This window comes from Populus nigra, chromosome 2 (assembly GCF_951802175.1).
Source record: "Populus nigra chromosome 2, ddPopNigr1.1, whole genome shotgun sequence".
Lineage (NCBI taxonomy): Eukaryota > Viridiplantae > Streptophyta > Magnoliopsida > Malpighiales > Salicaceae > Populus > Populus nigra.
In genome coordinates, this window is record NC_084853.1 from 36,567,202 (window position 1) to 36,585,429 (window position 18,228).

General features: G+C 35.8%; 1 protein-coding gene across 1 annotated transcript; it reads right to left on the reverse strand.

Annotated features, from left to right (window-relative positions):
* Window positions 1-7,389: 7,389 nt before the first annotated feature.
* Window positions 7,390-16,924, reverse strand: LOC133681515 (GBF-interacting protein 1-like). The gene is made up of 11 exons (XM_062104565.1): window positions 16,421-16,924; window positions 15,776-15,819; window positions 15,020-15,125; window positions 14,540-14,666; window positions 14,043-14,449; window positions 13,784-13,963; window positions 12,709-13,099; window positions 11,680-11,974; window positions 11,246-11,407; window positions 9,413-9,898; window positions 7,390-8,293 (listed from the first exon to the last, which is right to left on the reverse strand). The coding sequence occupies exons 1-11, from the start codon at window positions 16,581-16,583 to the stop codon at window positions 7,997-7,999; spliced, it is 2,658 nt and encodes an 885-aa protein (XP_061960549.1). The 5' UTR covers window positions 16,584-16,924; the 3' UTR covers window positions 7,390-7,996.
* Window positions 16,925-18,228: the final 1,304 nt, after the last annotated feature.

Genomic DNA, 18,228 nt, shown 5'->3' on the forward strand with positions numbered 1-18,228 from the left:
GTCCAAAAAGGAGGGGAGAATTCGCTCACCTTAGACGGCTAGAATAAAACTAGTAGGTAACATGTTCTTTGCTATTTTATACGATGTGTTGTCTATTTTTTAAACAAAAAAGGCTTAAGCATGGGGGTCTGTGCTGTTAGGCCCACACACTTGGCTTGATTTTTAATAGACCAAACATGTTAGGCCATCCAAACTTATGTGTGTGGCCTACCTCTTGCCTTTATATGTTTTTAAGTTTAAATTTAATTTTTTTAAATTTAAGAACTGAAAAATATATTATATTAATGTGTTCAGTTTTGAAAATTCAGATAGGTCATTTTAATGTTTTTTCTTATGTTTATAAGCTTTTGGATTGATAAACATAGTATATGTGCATGTTTGTATGTAGACAATAGGTTATAGGTTTTGAATCCTATGCATTTTAAGAATTACATGTTTATTGTTATTTCTGAAGGCCTAAGCATGTGTACATGAGTTGTATGAATAGGACTTAGGCTTTTATTTTGGGTTTTGATGCATTTTCTAGATTTTAGCATATTCTAGGTTTCTAGGTTTAACATTTATCTGAAGAAGATTACTTAAGATCCATGATTTCCATCTCGTTTTGATCAATTGTTGGTTCTTATACATACATATAAGCTTATTAATAATTAATAGAGGATCCTAAAAGTTTAAAAACACGAAAATCTTGGCATTGATTCTCATTTATATTTTTCACAAAATCAAATAATCGTGACAATTAGTTGTTTGCTGTGATGATTCAGCCTCAAAATTTTACTTGAACGATAATTATACATGTCCTCGTGTCTTTAATTCATTTCAATTTGAAATTTATGAAAAATTATGTTTTTGCTTTATTTGTTTGGTTTTCATCCGCTTGGGGCTTTGTTTTCTTGTTTGTAGGCCCCATCCCAATTTTGCAAGAGAAAAAAAACATTTTTTAGGACATGTTTGGCAAACACGCCTTTAACCCTGGTTATGCATTTTTCTCCTTTGTATTTCTGATATATTGACAAACAAACCCCAAATGATTTTCAAAAAATTCTGAAAAAAAATTAGTGATCATTTAAAATTATTTATGGATCTCTCGCATGTTTTTCAATCATTTTATTTAATATTTGGACTGTAAACTTACACTATAGGATATTGACCCGGTATTAAATATACCTGCTTTCTTTCCAAAATTTCAGAAAAATACAAAAAAAATCCAAAATTGATTATTTGAAAAAAATACAAAAATAAATTTTTTTTATTTGTGTGTATATGGCAAAATTCTAAGAATTCTCATGCATATTTTATACAAAAAAATAAAAATTGTATTTTTATCATACTTTGAAAAATACAAAAATCAATTAGTTGGTATCATGATAAGTTTGTGATTATCTATTAGGGTTTGAACACAATTTCAAAAACACCATAAAAATCAATTTGTTTAATTAATATTTGGGGTGTAAATTTTACAACGTAATGCATATTCGTAGTATTAAATTAAATGAGTTGAAAAAAATAAAATGTTAGGAAATAATTGTAGACTTTAATATTTAAGGGTATAAAGCTACATTATAAAGCATATTTTCAGATATTAAAGATATAAAATAAAAATAAGTATACTAATAAAATTTGAGTCTTAGAATTATTATGTTTTAGTTTGATAAAGGAGAGACCTTCTTAGTAAGGGAGATCTATCTTAAAAAGAGATTTCCTTACTGATGAGGATCTGCCTCAAATCCATAAGATAGGAAATTTGTTATTGAGAATGACGTTTCTTGAACTTTAGATAAATCAACGAATAGAAAGATGACTTAGAAATAAAAAAAAAACAATCAATCAATGATGCAACTTCTTGTAGATAGGGTGTTCTGGGAGTGATACATCTTCTTCATGTATAATTAGTCTTCTTACCTAAATTTTTGCAGGCCAATAAATTTTCTAATAACTATAATACTATATGACGACTCTTGAACCATTTCAAATTATAATTTTATGATTAATCTCAACTAAAACCTTATCGATATAGTCATTCAAAGTCGTAGTTTTCGTGACTGACTGCTTTAATTCTTTTATTTTCTATTATTGATGTTTGTTGAGTAGTGTCAGCCTTTTTATGGCCATGGAAAGTTGCTATGATACCTATTTGTCAAAGACCTTCCTTGACAAACAGATTATATTGAAGAAATCAAAGAAAAAATACAAGAATTTGAGAGAGAGAACATAGTAGATTGACTGCAATAATTGATTGTTTGATTTTCAATTTTCTAGACAATGGCTTATATACGATGAAATTTACTAATTGTTACAACTAAATAACTAACAACTAGTAGTTCTAAGTTCTAACCAATTAAAACTTCCATCGCGTGCCCTTTTCTTCCTCAAGTTATGACAGTTATAAACTGTTACTGCTATTGAACTGTTTCGGCCCATATTTATCACGTGTTGCTTCTGAACTTTTTCCTTACCAGGTCTTGGTGTAGTGATCCAACTGTTTTTCTGTGTTTTTAAATATTTTGATATATTAATATTAAAAATATTGTTTTTTAAATAATATTATTTTAATATATGCTATTGAAAACAAATTTTAAAGGGTGTTTATTTACGTGGTTACTTCTATTTTTAAAGCAAATCACATAAAATAAGTATTTGATTAATAAGAAAATATTAGGTTTCACACTGCTTCTTTCTACCTCCATATAGTCTATTGTTTACTTTTGTAAAAGTAAGCAGTGAAGAGTGAATTAATTCACTCTACACTATTTATTTTTACAAAAATAATAGTGGAGTGGAGAGTGAGTCTTTACTCTCTATTATGTGGACACAGTGAAGAATGTTTTTATTATTTTGATGGGACGGGATCTAATAAAAAAAAATTATTTTTTTTAGTTGTGTTTTATTTAAAAAGCTAGTGTTTAATATTATTCAATAATATTATAAAAATTAAAAAAAATCACATAATAACGTAATATTTATATAATTACATCGGCAATTCAATTCTTATGCAGTCTTGTGGGTTGTTCTTCTTTCTACGCTATGATTACATTTATTTTTTTCCCTTGCCTTCAGATGCAGTACAGGCTGTGGATTTCAATGGAGTCAGCTTCATGTGAATCGCCTTACTTCTCTCTGTGTTTTGGTTCATAGCAGGGTCTAGAAGAGTAGCCTGAGCTTTTGGTTTCGTTTCCAGCAGTTTCCATGTGAATCGCCTTACAATTCTTGCTGTGGATTTCAATGGAGTCAGCTTCTCTCTGTGTTTTGGTTCATAGCAGGGTCTAGAAGAGTAGCCTGAGCTTTTGGTTTCGTTTCCAGCAGTTTCCATGTGAATCGCCTTACAATTCTTGCTGTGGATTTCAATGGAGTCAGCTTCTCTCTGTGTTTTGGTTCATAGCAGGGTCTAGAAGAGTAGCCTGAGCTTTTGGTTTCGTTTCCAGCAGTTTCCATGTGAATCGCCTTACAATTCTTGCTGTGGAACTCCAGCTTCGAATAGATTGCTCTTCGCCTTCTGCTTTTACAGCTCCGCTGCCTCTCAATTTCACGTTCAAAAAGCCTACCATACATGTATGTATGACCTCTTTTTGACAACCTTGCTCGTTTCTCTTAGCAGAGTCTTCTGTGTGCTTTGTCATCATTCTTCTATTCTAAATAATATCAAGCATGCATTATCTCTCTCTCTCTCTCTTTAATATTGTTTGATTTTTTTATATTGTTTTTAGTTTCTTGATATTTCAAAGAGATTAGTTTAATTTGTCTTGAATTGATCTCCTCTTGTATTTTACACGAATTAGTTGTATTTGCATAAAGATTTTATACAAATAAAATTATTTGTTATTAGCGATAACAATTAACCGGTAATATAAAATGAATAAAAACATTAAAAATAAAAAGAATAGTAGGTGTAAAAAACTTACATGTGCATCTATCTTTTATTTTTAATATAAAGATTAATTTTCAAATTTAATATTTAATTAGTATTAACAACTCTTTTTTATTTATTAGTTTATATATTTCTGAATTTATTTTATAAAACATAAATATTATCTTTTTGTTTCTCAATTTAAAAAAGCATGTAAAGAATTGAGTTTCATCATTTATTTCGGTTTCTTTTTAGTAAGGTTACTGTAATTTCAAACAAATGCTCTAGCATTGGGTTAATGCTTGATTTTTTAAGTGTTTATTTTTTTATCATATAATTAAATAAAAAATGGTTTCACAAAAAAAACAAAGTTATTAAACTCATTAGAGTCTATGATTCAGGTTGCGGGTTTAATAGGTTAATTAACTCAGATTAATCTAATATGTTATTGTTTCAATGTTTTAAAAAAACCAATATCATCTTGATTATTTTTTTTTTAAGTCAAACCATAATTTTATTAATTATCTGAATTGTCTTTAAACCCGCCAAGTCGATTGAACTACTTTAGGGCACCTCCTAGACAATTTGATTGGAAGCCTAAGTCAAGTTAAGATGTTTCAAGATTGACCTGTTGAATTGGGTTTAATGACATTATCAAAGAGTTTCTCATGGTTTGGACATTTGTTTTTACATTTAAATTTTTTTTCATCCAATTCATAATATAGCGTGTGATAGTTATTATAACAAAAACTAAAAGATTTGAGGAGAAGGAACAAAAATCCACAATTTTTTTTTCTCAATTTTCTCTTCCAATTGCAATTTCTTCTATTATCAAATTAGTAACTAATTTCTTATGATTTGTTTTAGAAAAAAATAATTAAAAAATATAGGACCAGAATGTAAAACGTGGCAAATTGACGTGAAAAATCTAAAACTAGCATGATAAAGTTCCTTTTGCCCCCCTATTTTTACTTTTCTTCTATTACAGTCCCCTTTGGTTTTTAGAGTCTCATTTCGGTCCAAAACTTTTTTTCTCTCAATTTTTAGTTCTTGGTTTGAGAGAGAAAAGAGAAAATCACTAGATTTCTATTGACGAGAGAAAATCATCAGTTTGCACCGATTTCATCAATTTGCACTGATTTCATCCTTAAAAACATCGATGTTAGTGTCAACTAGTTCCATTCGATGAGAGGAGCTCCGCTCGGGTTTTGTTTTCCTTTTATCTTGCCTAAGTAAATAGATTTGAGTTGATGTTTGATTTTTTGAATCTGGATTGATGTTTGATTTTTTATTATTATTATTGATTTGAGCCCATAAATATATTTGTTTAGGTCTTCAGAGCATAAAAAATAGTTGAAAATAGATTTTAGAATAAAAATATCGCTTTCCTCGATTTCCTAGCCACCCTTGTGGCGTCTTGGTTTTCCATCGAGCTTGTCTTGTCTAAATCTAATAGCTTCGGATGTAATATTTGGTATTGTGATAATAGTTGTTTTTCAAAATATTTTTCGCTTAAAAATATATTAAAATAATATTTTTTATTTTTTAAAATTTATTTTTAATATTAGTACATCAAAACGATCAAAAAAATATACTTGAAAAAAAATATATCATTTTTTTTTATTTTTGAAAAAGTGTGGTGTGCCGACCAATGGGATCTAAGTCATTGTGGTGTTTAATGACTGCTATTAGATATGTAAATTGTTGGTTTTTGTGCGGAGATGCATGGAAGAGGGGATATTGGTAGAATTGCTGTGAGCTGATGAGCAACTTGGTAAGGTGGCAGACCGGAAAAAATTGAACCACAAATGACTTCCACCATGAACAAATACGGGCATACACATATATAGAAGATGATCATTGTGAATTGTGATATTGTTTCAGAGTTTACAATTACACTGAATAATTTGTAGTATTTCTGAAATTAATTAGAGGAGGGAGTTTGTGAGGATTAGTGTGAGATGTTTCAGTGGAGATCGAATATCATCATTATTAATTATTCAATCATTCGGCTTAGCTTTCGCTGATCACGGTAAGTGATGGTTGCCATGCAGCAGAATTTCGAGGTCGCCTCTTTCGTCCATGAGATTGAGAAACATTGCTCGAGCTCTTTAAGGAACTGTCCTCCACCTTAATACCTTTCTTCTCTGAATTTGTGCAATAATCTGCTGCCTTGTGCTTGACATCAAAGCATGTGAATGCTTTTTAAAACCGGTTTCCTTCCTTAAAGCACTTCTGCAGGATCTTTTCGTGCCCCTTGAAACACTAATATCACTCTGTGAGAAGAATGAACTGCTTGGAACATCGATATTTTGACGTGAGACCATGTCAACTGAGGTATCATTTGAAGCTCGTGAAGCAGAAGAAACTGATGATAATTCTTTTCTTGATTGTCTGATCTTTCGTCGCAGCTTCTTCACGGTATGACAAGGAACAAGTAAAAACTTCCGTCCTGGAATCAGGATTTTCTCTCGCCGGACCACTGAATCCCATGGCCTCCTGAAAACCTCTGGTTTAGCTAAATAATGAGAAGGATATTTCTCCAAGATCCTGGCAGCAGGTGTTGCCATGTAATAGCATTCTATTCTCCCACCAGCATGGATAATCTTCATGGCAGAGGAAGCAATCTCCGGCTGTCGGGCTGCTGCAGGATTTGCTGGCTTAGCGTGGTCACCGCGTGCGAAAGGTGAGAGTTTATGGACTTGGCATAACCTGCCAAGCATGTTGGCAAAGCTTCAGCTGGGAATAAGAAGTTGAGTAACAATGAAACTGCACTCTCCTTTTATGGTATAATTGCCTTGGAACATCCGATGGGCTCAAGAGGCAAAGGATAAGAAATTCGAGTGGATAACACCAATGCAAGGATACAAAGGTGAGTCCGAGGGAGGCCATGTTATTTGTACTCTTAGCTTTTGTTGACCTGTCTCTTATCCGGCAGTCACCGATCGCTCTGAAAACCATCACCGAGTGCTTCACTTGGACCAGAGAAACACCAAGACCAAAAACATCAGGATCGTTGTTGATCAAGATGATGATATTTAACTCATCCACGCATGGTTCAATAGCTAAATTCTGAATTCCCCAGAGGCCAGCATCCTTACCACAAGCACATGGTTGCCTGACCAAGTCTAAACTGGGCTCTACGTTAGACATTTCATACCAAACAGATCTGTTGATTTCCAAGTCATTATTCAATCAAATGGCAAACGCATATTGGAAGAGCCTGGTGGTTATTATAGCTCAGGTGGTAAGAACTGAAGTTCGAGTCTTTCCATGAACCAGAAAAGGAAGAAAATAATGGCCGGGAAACTCAGCCACTTTCGTCGACTGACCGTGGCAACTTTTTTCTGGTTGAGCACAGTTCAGCAAAAGATGGACGCACCACCTTTCGACCAAGCATAAAAAGATCTTGTACAAACCCCCACTCTACTAGATACGAGCGATGGTGCTGCTTTAACATTGAAAACAGTTTCTCCAGGTCAAGTATAATATTCTTGCCATGGAACTTCCTCATGAAAATGGCAGTTCAAGATGCATGGGATCAATTGAAACAATAGAATGTTGTTATTTTTTTTCTTATACGAATTACAACAGTTCAATACATCCTTCTTCTTGTTATCAAAAATCACTTTACATATAAGACAGCGGACGGTCGACGAGGAAAAAAAAAAGGGACTTGGAACGATTCTCCACCAGCCTGTCTTACCTTTCCAGAGCTCTAAAATAACCTCGACATAAGAAAGAATTGAAAAGGATTCTCACCACTCAACAGTAAAACCCTAAAAAAAAGTTCAACGACTTCAAAATAAAACGGGGAGAGAAAAAGACTTGAAACTATGACAAGTAAAAATGGTAAAACCACATGGCTGCAACAAGAAAAGTACAGACCTGCACATGCCTACCTCCACTAACTTAAAATGGTCAATATCAGTTACATGCGAACTGCACCTTTTATGCTCTCAATCTAAGCAATTAGATGATACTATTGGCAGATTTCCAGTCCCCTTTTTTTTAAGATTTACACTCTCAAATCCAGCCAACGTTGTATCATCTTGCTGCTGACCTCCATCCAAACTTGTTGGAGTTCCCAAAAAATATCCCAAGATTGGACTTGATTCCCTCGTATACAAAAAGAATTGTTTTATCCATGTTTCAGTAGTTGCTAGGCCAGTTGATCTGTTGATGCTGGGGCTGCTGGTAAACATTGGCTGCAGGTCCTACCATATCAACAGCTCCACCCATGGCCTGAGACTGTTGCAGGAGTGGGTGAACAGCTGCTGCGGTCACTGGTTGCCCAGGGTGATAGATATTGGTATAGGTGCCATGGGCAGCCTGAGTTGGTGCAGAAGTCACATGCTGACCTTGAGGAAGGTTGTAGAAGGAACTTGCTGGCAAGCCAGATATGTCTCGGCCAGGAGCAGCAATCCACACAGCCGAACCCTCACTACTCTGCAGAAGCAAATACATCAGTCTTGAGAACAAAATATCATTTTATTGCAAAAACAATCAAACAAAAGACTTTATGCTATAAAGGTTAGGGAATACAGGTTTGGAAACCCTGAACACACATTCTAGGACCTACAAGTATTCACAAGACCAACATTACCCATATGCCCTCACAAGCATCTTCAAAAGGTACTCTGGTAAGAACAAGAAGCATCAACATCTTTCAAGATAGCGAGAAGCAAGATTGATCTAAACAAAGCACCTAAACTTCTATATGCTGAGCCAAAAGAATCAAAGCAACCAATCTGGCCAGATAAGAGTGCATTGGCAGAATTTGTCATTCTGCAGAGGGCTTTTCTGAATCCAAGATGCTCTGCATTCACCAGAATTTGTCATTCTGCTTAGTTTATTCAGCTGTTAATCTTAAGTTCACTGATTTTCTTTGCCAAGTTGCTTTATATAGTGGGGTTTGGTACATTAATATCAATGAAATATCATCATTTGTTTATAAAAAATAAAGAACAAAAGAAAAAGAAAAGGTCATACTCAGCATTTCACTGATCCCATGCAGTCCAAATCATTATGCTGTGCATTATTATGGCCTCAAACTACTGCATTCGAATTGAAACGAAGACACCAAAAACAAAAGAAGAAAAAATATGGAGAGAATGGCAGTAGCATGTGCAGATTCAAGCAAACCAGCTAAAGGACAAATGTACAGACATATACAAGATTAAAATGCAAGCATCATGTTGATTAATCACCACATTCACCCACTCCTACAACCAAAAACAAACACTCATTCAGAAGAAACAGCTTCCACAATCACTATCACCACCACCATCTCTGTTTCTCATAAACACCAACAGTCCTAGCAGGAGGATGAAAGAATCCTAATCCATATTGTAATTGCACAACTAGTCTGCTCAATAATTCAATAATACTATTGATTCAAGAATGAGACTACTGATTATCAAAATTAACAATAAAATTGACACCACAGCCCTCGGTGCTGCCACCATGTTTGCATGAACACCACAAATTCTACAGTCGAGAGGTTAAGAATATAGAACATTAAGAATTAATCATAGTAGACTATAGACATGGCAATTATTAACCTACCTGCTGCCCGGTAATGTAGACATTATTTTCCTTGAACTGAGATGCACCAAGATCCTCATTTGTGGTTGTGTTTCCCCCCGTCACCGCAGAATTGGGATTATAACCTGTAGGAGAGGAGCCATATGGTCCATAACCACTTGGCATTCCAATGTGATTTGCATTTACTGTGTTAGTTCCAGGTTTGTATTGTGGCAGTGAATATTTGACCCCTGTGGCTGCTGCAGATGCTGGTGCAGGATACACACTGCCAGCTTGAGGTTGCTGTGGGAATGCACCATTGCTTAAGAATTGGTGGATGCTTGGAGGAGGGACATAATAAGGGGAGAAGTAGGGGGCATATGGGATGTAGTTCGGGGGGAAATGGGATATGTGCAACCCAGTCGGTGGACGGAAGACAGGGACAGGTTGCTGAGTTTGCAAGAGCCCAGGTGCTTGGGTCACCAGAGGAGTAGGACCAGCAGTGGAAAGAACTAAAGAATTCCCACCCTGCAAATAGAGATGTGCATCATTAGAATTCAGAAACGTATGAAAATATCTACAAGCACGCTTGTGTTCTCATCAAACAGACAGAATCAGGCACTCCATATAAATAGATCCACAGCACTAGAAGCTCATAAAATCACCTTACACTTGTTGCAAAATGTCTTATCCGTGAATGAATGTAATCACTCATAAAGAACCAGCCTTACTTGTAGATGTACAAAAGATGATTCAACAAACTGCTAGCTAACATTAGGAAACACAGTGCACAATTACTACATATCACAACCAGTGGCTAGGTGTGGTGCCTTCAACAGAAATGACCTGCAATTGCTATCATTGTTTTGGTCATGCTATGTCATTCCACTTCTCATAAAGATCAGTTCTAGAAATGCATGGGTGTCAAAGTACCTAGAAATTCTTCCCCGTCATCACTCTACTAACTATTAGTGCCGCCATAATTGTCATCACTCTACTAACTATTGGTGCCGCCATAATTTTCAATAATGCACCGAGGTGGATTATGTAGGAGCCAGTGAAAGCATCATTCAGAATGAAATAGTACATCACACAGTGATTGCCCTGGGCAGCCAGAATGGCCATCCTTATACAATATTGCCCCTTGAAATCCCTGACTCTTCCCCAAATCTCAAGATCAATAATACAGGGCAGCAGCTCGCTAAGACAATAACTTGACTTTAGATGTGGTACCAGGCCACAAGGTCATTAATAAAGATCATCCAAATGGGATGTATTACCTGATTTGACCACCCAAAACAGACAGCATGTTGACGTGATTAAAAAAAATAATAGATATCTGATGTCAAAGACCAGCACACTATAAATTGGCAATAACAGAATTTTACTGAGCCAAAAACATGCCCTATACAAAAGCTTAGAATAACTTATGACAGTTTCTGTAACATGTAAGAGGAGTCCTACTAAATAAGATTAACAGATCCTTGCCACTTACTTCAAAATACTAAGCAAAAGGGTAAAGAAAAAGCAAGTTGACCTTTAGCTTGAGGACTACAAAATAAACACAGCCCGAATGAAGTTAACATGACCCGACAACAAAATAACTACACCATATTTGTGCAATTTGGGGGCAAACTGTGCGGTGAAACAGTAACAGGCTATTGCATTGTACACGGTAATAACTGGTAGCAGATAACACGGGATATGTTTAGGGTATACCCAAACCATGCCCCAGAAAATTTTAAAGCATTTAACCAGCGAAGAGGAAAATTAAAACAAAAAAGGTTCTATTTCTCAGAGAAGAACACAATCAACAAAAACTCAAAAGGTTTTGCTTAGAAGCATAATTAAAGAGAGGATTTTATCTATTGAAACCTCCTGGGGAGACTGAGAAGTATGAGGAGGCAATACTGCAACATTTCCATTGTACTTGGATGCAACTCCAGGTGCAGGAAAGGGAGAAACGTGACCATCACTATCAGCACTTGAACGATAAAATTGGGCGTAATAACTTGTAGGGTCAAATGGTTGCTGGACCTAGACAATCAAATAACCACCAGCATGTTAAAGCCAAAATAATTATCCAGACAATATCTCAAAAACTAATTCAGAAACTTGTACATGGAATCACCATCATCTTAACATAACCTCCAAGTTTGGAATAACCAGAAATACTTAATTACAACTATATGAGTGAAGCAAAATGTTCATCTAATCATTACCAGACATCAACACTTGCACCCATGAAGTAAGCAAAATATTCACAATTCAGTGTACATATCATAATGAACAAAGTTTTGGAGGCTTACCACAAAGCTGGGAAGGCGAGAAACATCACGTGCTTGAGATTCTGAGTTCTCAAATGGTGCAATCTGACTACCTAACATTGGAGGAACAAATCCAAAACTGTAGCTTGGAGAAGTATGAACCACCGAGTATTGATGGCCTCCAGACAACAATGCAGCCTCCTGTTTGGACTCATAATCAGGCACTGCATTGGATGAAACATCACCCTCAGCTGATAATTTTCCAGGGACATGTGAAGGCGACTGTGGATGATCAGGATAATTTCCCTCCTCAGCAGTCAACAGTGTATTTTGTTTGCTGGATCCAAGAATATAATAAGATGAGGGAGGGAGGGAGGGAGGGAGGGAGAGAAGGAACTACTATGAAAGTAACAGCTGAATTTGCATGCAGCATACTCAATAAACCATAGAAAAAATACAAACAAGTGAAAAATCAAACTTGTGTTCTTTGTAAAAAAAAAACTCCCTAAATACAGGGGAAGAACCTTTTCTTTAAAAGCACAGGAACTCATAAGACTGGCTACCAAAAAATATTAGGTGGTAAATTGGATGGCTACATATCAATTTAATAACTAAATACAGTAAATAAATATTTTGATACAAAGCACCACTTAATATACATTAATCTGTTTATCATTGATGTTATTATTATAATCACTTTAAAGGTAACAAACTCACTCTAGCTGAACGAGTCAAGGATATACTTCTTTCCTAGAATGATTTGTCAACTGTTCAGTCAATTACTTCATTGAAAAGCTAAAAATAGATTTCCTGGTTTTATTTCATCATATATGCCTACACTATTTGCCCACCTTTCTTCTCAAATATATATATATATATATATATATATATAAAGCAAGAAAATGGAGGAGAACGGACCTCAACAGCCAAAATAACATTCCAGTTTATAATCTACCTCTTAGACATGACAGAAACAAAAAGGAAAGGCGCAAAGAAAATCCATAACCTAGGGGACCAGGATATACTCATGATGACATTCAAACTAAACCAAAAACACTATTTGGCACAAACCTTTGAGCTTGTTCCTCCACAGATTCTTCAATAACCTGAGAAGTTTCAGACACAGGTGTGGAACTCTTATCACTCTCGGGGGGGCTAGCATGGCATGATGGCACCCCAAAACTAGCATCAAAACTTCCAAAACTCAATTTTGTTCTCTCAGATTCAGGAACATGGATATGGTGAGGAATGATAACATTTTGACGCTGGGGAATATGCAACTCCTCCAGCTTCTTCTGCAGTTTAGCAGTTGCTTCTTCTGAATCAAAGACACCTGATGAGGGCTGTGAATGGCCACTGGCTTCAAGTGGAATATTAGAGATGGCAGATAAACCCACTGTTCCAGACTCCTGTGCTACATTAGGGTTTGTGGACTTTGGTTTCCACTCTTTATTAGAGCCAACTGTTGAAGACAGAGGGACCATTAATTATTAAGTACCCAAGTAAGTCAGTAGGCTATTACCAATAAATGTGTAAAAAATAAACAGAAGAGTGGATGCATGGAAAATCTCGTGTGTCCCTCTCTGTTTCTGAAGTTCAGCTGCCTCACGTTATGGTATCCAACAGCATGTTCTCACCAAGTCAAAGAAGGCTCCTATTTTTTATAGAAAGTAACCACAAAAAGAACACTATGCAGAACTGTTTGGCAATGCTACATGCCAAACTAAAAAGACATGACCTTGAATGCTGACATTATTGATTTTGATTTTCAGTTGAGAATTCAGATTGAAAGAAAAGGGCATGTGCCTGATCTAGCAATCAATCAAGTAAAAGGAAATAAACCAGGAAGGAGCGGTAGAATAACAAAATATGGGGAAGCCTATTTGTGAAGTATATTTGACAGGATTGCAGTAGTATCCCTTACACAGTTCACCTTAAAATCAACAAACTTGTACTAGAAAAAAATATTCTCAACATTATGCCTTCAAAAAAGCTCAAACGAAGCACATGTAAGCAGGTCCAGAACAAACCTGATGCTTCAACCTTAACATCGACAGAAGATTTAATGTCACACTAGTACAAAACTTAACAATGTCAGAACAGGAATGTAACAAAAGTTATTGCAAAACCCAGTACAAATGTGTACCTTTTTGTGGGCCAATTTGTTGTGACCTGCTACTGTAGTTAGAGGAAGGCCGGCTGCCAGAAGAGCCACCCTGGATTGATGCAGATGAAGGCTGGGAAGACTCGCTGAGCTGGTTCTTCCCAACTCCTTGGTTTTTGCTTGGCAGCTTCCCTTGCATAAATGGAAGGCCAATCTCGGAAGCTGTCATCAGTTAATTTACAAACCATCACAACAAAGCTAAAAGTGCACAAAATATAATCAAATTATCACAAGTCCTGACCTGATTTCTCTGAAGGAATAACTGCATTTGATTCACCTGCAGTTCGATGAATCCCCACTTCACGTTTAATTGCACCCACAGTACCAGGAGGATGCAATTCATTAGAAGGTATCAGTACAGGATCTGACAATGATAAGCAGACTGCTGATGAGGATGCCGGAGTCACAGACATGGAGGAGTTACTAGAGCTTGGCACGGACTCCTTGCATGTGTCCCCAGTTCCAAATGCAATAGTTGGGGTATTATCAACATCAATGCAGGGCACTTCCTTTCCCACATTATTAACACCAATAGGTGACGAAGCCACTTCATGTTGATCGCTTCCTGTAGGTAAATTTGAGGCATGGGTTGCACTAGAGTTTCCAGAAACTACACCAGTTGGACCATTGGCCACAACTGCAGACAAGCTGCAATTGATAATTAATGTAATTACTGCTCATACAATAACCTCTGTTAAACCATATCTTGAAAAAGTGAGATTTAAAAATCAAAGTCACCTTGCTGATGCAGTAGTTTCTTTGCTTTTCTCTTCTGAGGCTGACAAAGAAGAGCCAGTGCCCTTCTCTGCAGCATGGCTGATTCCATTGTCCCTTCCAGCAGCAGAGTTCCTTCCACCACCAGTATCTAACCAAGGATCGCAGCCAACAATCAGCTTTGCAGGTATAATACACTTTACTCGTAAAACAAACTATCTGTCATAACTATAGCAAGTATCTAATCCAGTATTACAAATCATGCATCCAAAATAGTGAAGGGAAAAGGGATTCGAGACTATCAATGAAATGGTATCCGTAAAACTCTTAGTATAAAGTTATTTATATGGATATACTGTTTGCATGCCTATGCAGTATTTATAAAGATGACAGCCAACAAAATAAGACATGAAAATACAGAAGCATAACCACATATTTTAAAAAGAAGGGAGCAATCCAGCAACTTTAATCTTCAATAAGCTGTGTTTAAAAACAGTTGTTTACCATGTGCTGTGCGACGAGGTGAGAAGATCGTGCGACTGCCTCTACTCACCCGCCCCTGTGAACCAGACCTCCATCGAGAATCTCCAGACTCTCTGTAGTGCGCATTCTGCTTTAAAGAAGTAGAATGCTATTAGAGCTCAGAATTTGTATATGAAACACAAAAACATGATTACATCTTTCCTAAATGCGCTTTCATGTAACCACGTGATGAAAAGGCCAACATAATCAAACAAAAATAAGTGACTTCTTTTCCGCCACATTTGTCTAAGCCCAAAACCCCTGCCACTTGAGTCTTTAATGCCTCGATATCATCTGTTCATCATTAACCTGTAGCACCTTCATCAATCCCCTTTCCCTTGTCAATTAGTTCTCAGAAACCCCTGCTATTATCCTACGGAAATTGTATAGCATTGTCCCGCCTTCAAAGTTTTTCTTAAAATTGCACAGCTTTCTCATATCCAATTGCACCAGCAAAGAATATGTTTATAGATGTTCAAATACAGAAACCAAGTTACATAGAGGCACCAAAAAATTATGAACTCTTAATGTCCCTGAAGCAGACAGGCATTATCTCAATTCAGTAATTGGATAAAACTCCATTAAAAAATATGTCATGTTAAGCAATATTGCATCCCGAACAACATTATCATACCAGTCTTATAAAAGTGAAAATAATTGCAACAGATTTGCTTGCAATCATTTAGCAGGAAAGGAAGCCAGTGACAGGTAAGAGTTTGGAGAAACAAATGAAGTTACCTCTTTTTTCCTGTCACGCTTCCTTTTGACTTCGTGAAATGGATCTGCAAAACGATAGACATGCTTGTAGTCTCAGTTGTAAAGGGAATAAAAAATTACAGAGAGACAATTTCAGTGTCACGATTCATCCTCAGCTTCTTGAACAATAAGAAATAGAGTTAGTGAGCAATTGAAAACAACTTGCAAGATGTAAAAATCACAGTATGGTAGGAGCCAAAACCCCATTCATAGGACCCCAATTATCGACTTCAAAACTCACTAAAAAAGGTGCATCTAATTCTTTTCGTTAACACTTTGAAAATATAAGCAATGATTTCATTTCCACAAATTCAAACATGAAAGCCAAGGACAAAGCTTTCCTTCCAGGAACAAAAAGAAGTCGCCAAAAAAAAACTATAGCAAAATCTAACTTATTAGCCCCACAAGTTCACGAAAAGTTGAAAACAAAATACAGTAAAAACACCCCACAAAAGAAAATTAAGAAAACCCCCTATTTCTCACAGACCGAATTCAAAACCTAAAAAAAAAAATCAAGTCTTTAACGACGGATCACATCAAAACCAGAAGAATCCACACGGTCTAAGGCAATGAGCTTGAGAACAAGAAACCCCACAAGGCAAAATGAAAAGGACGAGGAGCAGAGACCTTGAGAGAGAAGTTTTTGAGCGGTTTCATTGGGATCCATAGAGCACTCCTTGAGCATTGCATAAATCTCCTCGTCACTGTGATTGCCTGCGATCTCCTTGATGTTCTGGATCGTCTTCCTCGCGTTGCTCGGGATTGAAACCCTAACCCCACCACCGCTCATCTTCACTCTCACCAACACCAACTCCCTCTCCTTCTTATAAATATAAATATATATGTCAAAAAAACAATCAAGTATGGGCTATTTTTATTAAAATAATAGATATTGAGTGTATTTAGTTTTTATATGAGTAAATGGGAGGAAGCTACGAGAGCTTGTTAGGGTTTATATGATTGAGAGGTGGGGTTGGTTGGACTGTGATTTTGGGTTTTGATCAGGAATTTTTTTTTTTTTTTTAATTGATCGAAAGAGGTGAAAGGGAGAGGAAGGAGGAGAAGAAAGGAGGGAGGAGAAGAAAGGGAGGGAGCAAAATGTATGTTGTAGTGTGGCTTGGAGTTGTAGGGCTTAATGGTTTCTACCTTTTATTACAATTTTCTTAGAAGAAACATCAATCTAGTCCCTAAAATGTGATCAAATTATCATCAAGGACTGAATCTTTTTTATTTTGTCAATTCTGCTCCAAACACATGGATATTAGGCAATCTCGTCCCTCGATCCCTGCATTGTTCATGCTCGCTAATCGCTTCCAAATTAAAGGGGAATTCACAATGATATGACACTAAAGCTGTGGGTGGAAACCCTAAACGAATATATACAAATTGAACAAAATATTTAGCCATCACTACTAGCATTGGATTGGATAGAAGATTGTAGAGCCTTTTTAGTAGCCCAATGACACTTCATTTTTTCTGATTTTCCATAAAAAAACAAAATGTACATGTAGGTTTTATTGATGCCTTTCACAGTCAGCAGCCCATTGCATCTGGATCAAAGTGCCAGGGTATGATACTTAACTGGGAAGTAAACATCGGCCTCCGGTGCCTATATTAAAATGATATTTTTTAAAAAAATTTATTTTTAATATTAATATTTTTATATTAAAATAATATTAATTTAAAATAAAAAATTTTTGAAAACTGCAATTAAAACACTGTGATAAATAACTTTTTGTTGGTTCGGTATATCTTTTTTCTTGGTTTCTGCAATGCTAGCTCCTTAGTAACAAAATATATAATATATACTGTTAGCACCAGTGTTTGTAGCCCAGCGGCAGTGGCAAGGTTTCCTTGTCTTTGTCACCTGGGTTCGAGCCCTAGCGTGCACGCTTGTCACCCCCGTGGTGTCTTGCATACCTACTGGGCTTGCAGGGTGTTCAGTGGGTCCAGGTATTAGTTGTGGTGCGCGTAAGCTGGCCCGGACACCCCGGGTTACAAAAAAAATATATATATATATATACTGTTATGATTTACAACATTTGTTATTTTTTGCAATTCTTATCATTGAAAATCAACATTAGTCGAAAGAGATGTTGATTTTGTTTAAGTGGTTAGGAAGGTTGACTTTCTGTCTCTGTTTTTTTTTTTAACTTTGAACTTTTTGAACTTTGAGAGTTTATCCATTTCACTCCCTAAGAAATATTCTACGAGAGACAATGACAAGGATCACATCATTTATCTAGGAATATCAATAATAAAAATAAAAATGCTCCTTGTAGAAAAACATAATGATACACAAACAAATCTTTATTACAAAATCTTCACCCAAAATCGCATGATTTTATTTTTGTTTTTGTAATGAAATACCAACCATTTAAATCCTTGTGACCCATGCTTTTTATTATTATTATTATTATTATTAATATAGGTGT

Coding starts and splice junctions, on each gene's coding strand:
- LOC133681515 (XM_062104565.1), bottom strand. CDS start 16,583: ATGAGCGGTGGTGGGGTTAGGGTTTCAATCCCGAGCAACGCGAGGAAG. Junction 15,820..16,420: donor TCAAAAACTTCTCTCTCAAG/GTCTCTGCTCCT, acceptor ATCGTTTTGCAG/ATCCATTTCACGAAGTCAAA. Junction 13,100..13,783: donor ACAAATTGGCCCACAAAAAG/GTACACATTTGT, acceptor TGTCTTCAACAG/TTGGCTCTAATAAAGAGTGG.